At 39.9% G+C, this 4,803-nt stretch overlaps 1 protein-coding gene across 1 annotated transcript; it reads left to right on the forward strand.

Annotated features, from left to right (window-relative positions):
• Window positions 1-1,060: 1,060 nt before the first annotated feature.
• Window positions 1,061-1,849, forward strand: LOC147606153 (uncharacterized). The gene is made up of 2 exons (XM_086792960.1): window positions 1,061-1,188; window positions 1,285-1,849. The coding sequence occupies exons 1-2, from the start codon at window positions 1,116-1,118 to the stop codon at window positions 1,743-1,745; spliced, it is 534 nt and encodes a 177-aa protein (XP_086649086.1). The 5' UTR covers window positions 1,061-1,115; the 3' UTR covers window positions 1,746-1,849.
• Window positions 1,850-4,803: the final 2,954 nt, after the last annotated feature.

Below are 4,803 nucleotides of genomic sequence, written 5' to 3' on the forward strand. Positions count from 1 at the left end.
ATTGGACCAATATGTTAGCATGTCCAATGCCCAACCCTGGATAGAAAACCAAGCATGATGAAGTCAGGGAAGAGTACCACGAGGATTTAATGCTCCTCCATTAAAATGTCTACCAAGAGCTTCCTAAGAATGTTGAGTTGGGTGTCTACTTTACAAAGGGGTCTGCACTTGAGCGGTCGAAGCTTACACCAGAACAAATCAATTGGGCTCACTTTGCAGAGAAAGCAATGAATTGGTTACAGAAGCACAATCAGTTGGAAGGCAAGATGGATAGGTGTGGCAGCTCAAGGAGAACAGTGTTCTTAAGAGATTGCAGGGTACTTCTACCATGGGGTCAATTCCTTGCTCCGACTACCTACATCAAACAAGTGCAAGTTATGGTGGTTGCTCTACAAAAGTGTGCCTTACCAAGGAAGAAGAAGATCCCCTTAATGAAATGCTAGTCTCCATGGGCATGAAGATATTGGATTTGGTGTCAGAGATCAAAGAAGCGAGAGGATCACTGCAAGAGGAAAAAATGCCTTACACTTGGCGCTCGTATCCTAGCTTGGCCTCTTTTGTCAGCTCCGCATGTGGAATGGTGGGAGGGTATAAGCATTTCTAACTTTAGTGAGCGCTGTGGGTGTGGTCATGCCTTCAATGCATGTACACTCAAGGTGTTTTCCTTGCCTTGCCCCCGACACGTTTATCATTTCATGTGCTTTGTGCATGTGTGTGGAGGTAAAGAAATGTGTAGCTCTAGAGTGCAACCAGATTATTCCCGACAGGACCTTGAGGATGTTAGGTCTTGATGCTGTGGGTAAAGAGTGTGCCAATGCTTTAGGTATTGAATAATTTCTTTTATGCTTGTTTGTGCGGATGCACATTTAGAATTCTTGAATTTTGATGTTTGCTTATGTGTTTATTCTTCTCTTGCACATTACAGGCAAAACATATATGCCTAAGGACTTCAAGGACAACTTTGGTGATAAATGGATGAAACTCTCACACCATTCAAATGTATGTGAACTAATATGTTTTGCTATGTTGTTGTTTTAAAGGATTTGAAGATTAATATGTTGTCTTGACTTTTTTCAGTCACATATTCTCATGGAAGTGTAGTGGGAGATGGCAAGATGATGGAGACGCCTGACAACACAAGGAGGCAGTCTATCAACAAGGTTGTGCATGTGAAGACCCCTGAACTAGGTGACATGCTCTATACATTGGCAATCTTCTCATTTGTTGCTTTCCCTATTATGTTTGCTAGCTTATATTAGTAGATATGAATATTGTTGTATGCAGTCAAGGAGGTCACAGATCTAGGAGAGGGGGATATTGTCCTTGAGGAGGTTTCTCCTAAACCAGCAAAGAAGGCTACAAAGTCTAATCTAGGTTTTCAGGATGATGAAAGTGCTTCTAGTGGGACACCGACTGAAGCTGAGAACAACATACCTGCAGATACACCCAAACGAAAGGGTACACACAATGATCCAGAGTGGACTGAATTGGATATACATTTGCAACCACATATGAGGTCACCTCCAAAGCGCAAATTTATAGATGCAAAGTCCCCTAGAAGGTCCACTTTTAGATCACCTGTTAAAGCGCAGATCCATAAATGGGACATCGTTGTGCAACACTCAAAGATCGAGGCTTGCAAAGACCAGAAACGTCCCAAGTTAAAGGAATCAGGATCCCTCCCAAAGAAGCACCTAGTGGTAATGAGGATGAAGAAGATGTGTACTTGTCATCTATGGTTGTAGCCGGGAGATGCAAGTCATCTAGGAAATCTATATCCTAGTATATGATTGTCTGTGCCTATGTGTGGGGGTGTGCGTTGGCATCGTTGACACCTCTTATCATCTCTAGTTACTAGGAATCGTGCATCCTCTACCATGGAATCATTGTTGCCACCTCATGTACTGAAAATTTGATGTATTAATCTTTTGCAAAATCATGTGTCTTTATGCCTCTATTGTGTATTTGAAACATGTCTCTCTTTTTTTATATTTGATAATGACCTAATTTTATAAATTACGTAGTAGTGTGCCGATGTTCATATGTAAGTTCAACCAAGATTGCAAAGGTTCAAGAGCATCTTGATGAGGAGCATGTTAGTGCTACCAATATGTGTAGTTCATTAGTTGGTGATGAAGTAATTGGTGCTATGGAAGAGCTCTCAATTGGTCCTAAAGTGAGCGGTCATGTTATGAAAGATATAGTTGATGGGATTCCAAAGAAGAGGATACTGTTTGTGGTGGACATGAATGGGCTACTTACAAAAAGGGTGTGGGGCACATGGCCATGTCATTCAAAGTTTCGAAATTTGAATGAATTCAGAGTAGACACAGGGTGGACAACAAGTTATGGTGTATATCAAGAGTGGATTCATGGAGTTTTCTAAAAGGCTTAAAAGAGTTGGTGGATATTGTTTTGTGGAGCCAGAATGAAAACAGTTTTTTTTCAGGTATGGGCTCTAAATTTTTAGCAGATTGTACTTAATCTAGCCTCTTAATTATGTCTTGCAATGTCAATGGCTAATTTCATATTGTGTCGCTACAGCAGTGCTATCGCAGGAGGATTGTTAGATGTCATTGCTAAACTTCAAGTGTGTGCCTGGTGCTCCGCAAAACTTTTGGGAGAAGCCAATGTTTTTGAAGAACATATTGACTGTTTGGCATAAGCTGCCGCAATACGACAACAACAACACCCTGTTTTGGTGGATGACAGTAGATACAAGAGTCTACGAAATCTAGACAACACCTACGTTTGTCCAGAAGAGTTTGCACCCGAAGATGATGCACAAGATCCAAAGTACTTGACCAAAACCTTGTTGCCTTGATTAAGTAGATGGGTGCAATTGTCATTCCCAAAGATGTGGCTCTTTTTCAACCCCATACAGAACCGTCGAGATCACATCAGTCAACTTGTAATTAACTACAATAAAACCGACAGATCTTAGTTGCCAATGAATCCCCTTTTGTCCAAAAGTTTTGAGAATCCCCTTTTGTCCAATTTTTTTGTAAAAACGATATTATATAAAAATCGTTGATATTGTGACTCCCATAGAGAGGATGTGCAAAATTTTTGATAATGCAAAGGATATCTATATTTACATGTGCAAAATCTTTTTTTAATATTGATGTCTTTATATTGACCATTAAGCACCTGTTTTGGTGCACCAAAGCACAGTAGGGTGGGTTCTTTTTTAAGGGTTGTAGCCTATGTAGTGGTAGCATATGGTGATTTAGACACATAGCTACACAATCACACACACGCATAGTTATACACAGTTAGACACACAAAGTTTGACACACAGTTACACCTGCAAATGCTACACACACACACACACACACACACACACACACACACAGTTAGACACACAGTTAGAAACACACACACACACACACACACACACACACACACACACACACACTCACTCACTCACTCACTCACTCACTCACAGTTACACACACTCACTCACTCACTCACTCACTCACAATTAGACACACAGTTACACCTACAAATTTACAAACACAAAGTTAGACACAGTTACACACACAGAATTATACACACAAATAGTTACACACATAGAGTTACACATCCATTTACACACACACACACACACACACACAAAAGCTTGTCAAACACAAAGGTGCTTTAAAGCTACATTAATTTTAATGGTAGTTCATGGAACTTCAAAGCTGCATAGTGTTTTCATCTACATAAGGTAGTGAACAGTATATAGCCTCATGCACGCTCGATGACAAGTAGTAGATATTACTTGTTTCATCTTTTAGGGGCACTTTAAACTTGGCAAAATATGGTGATTTAGACACATAGCTACACAATCACACATACGCATAGTTACACACATTTTGACACATAGTTAGACACACAATTAGAGGTTCACACACACACACACTCACTCACTCACTCACAGTTGCACACAGTTAGACACACACACTCACACATAGTTAGACACACACACTCACACATAGTTAGACACATAGTTACACCTATAGATTTACAAACACAAAGTTAGACACACAGTTACACACACTGAGTTATACACACAAATAGTTACATACACATAGAATTACACATCCATTTACACACACACACACACACACACACACACACACACACACACACAAAGCTTGTCAAACACAAAGGTGCTTTAAAGCTACATTAATTTTAATGGTAGTTCATGGAACTTCAAAGCTGCATAGTGTTTTCATCTACATAAGGTAGTGAACAATATATAGCCTCATGCACGCTCCGATGACAAGAAGTAGATATTACTTGTCTCATCTTTTAGGGGCAATTCAAACTTGGTAGCATATGGTGATTTAGACACATAGCTACACAGTCACATACACACATAGACACACAGTTTGACACACAGTTACACCTGTAGAGCTACACACACATAGTTAGAAGGACACATACACAATTAGACACACACACACACACACACACAATTACACATAGTTAGACACACAGTTACACCTGCTGATTTACAAACACAAAGTTAGACACACAGTTACACACACAGACTTATACACACACATAGAATTACACATCCATTTACACACACACACGCACGCACACACACACACACACACACACACCAAGCTTGTCAAACAAAAAGGTGCTTTAAAGCTACATTAATTTTAATGGCAGTTCATGGAACTTCAAAGCTGCATAGTGTTTTCATCTACATAAGGTAGTGAACAGTATATAGCCTCATGCACGCTCGATGTGACAAGAAGTAGATATTACTTGTCTCATCTTTTAGGGGCAATTCAAACTTGGCAC

The sequence above is a fragment of the Cibotium barometz genome, chromosome 58, assembly GCF_041138505.1.
Source record: "Cibotium barometz isolate CiBa-2024 chromosome 58, ASM4113850v1, whole genome shotgun sequence".
Classification (NCBI taxonomy): Eukaryota; Viridiplantae; Streptophyta; class Polypodiopsida; order Cyatheales; family Cibotiaceae; genus Cibotium; species Cibotium barometz.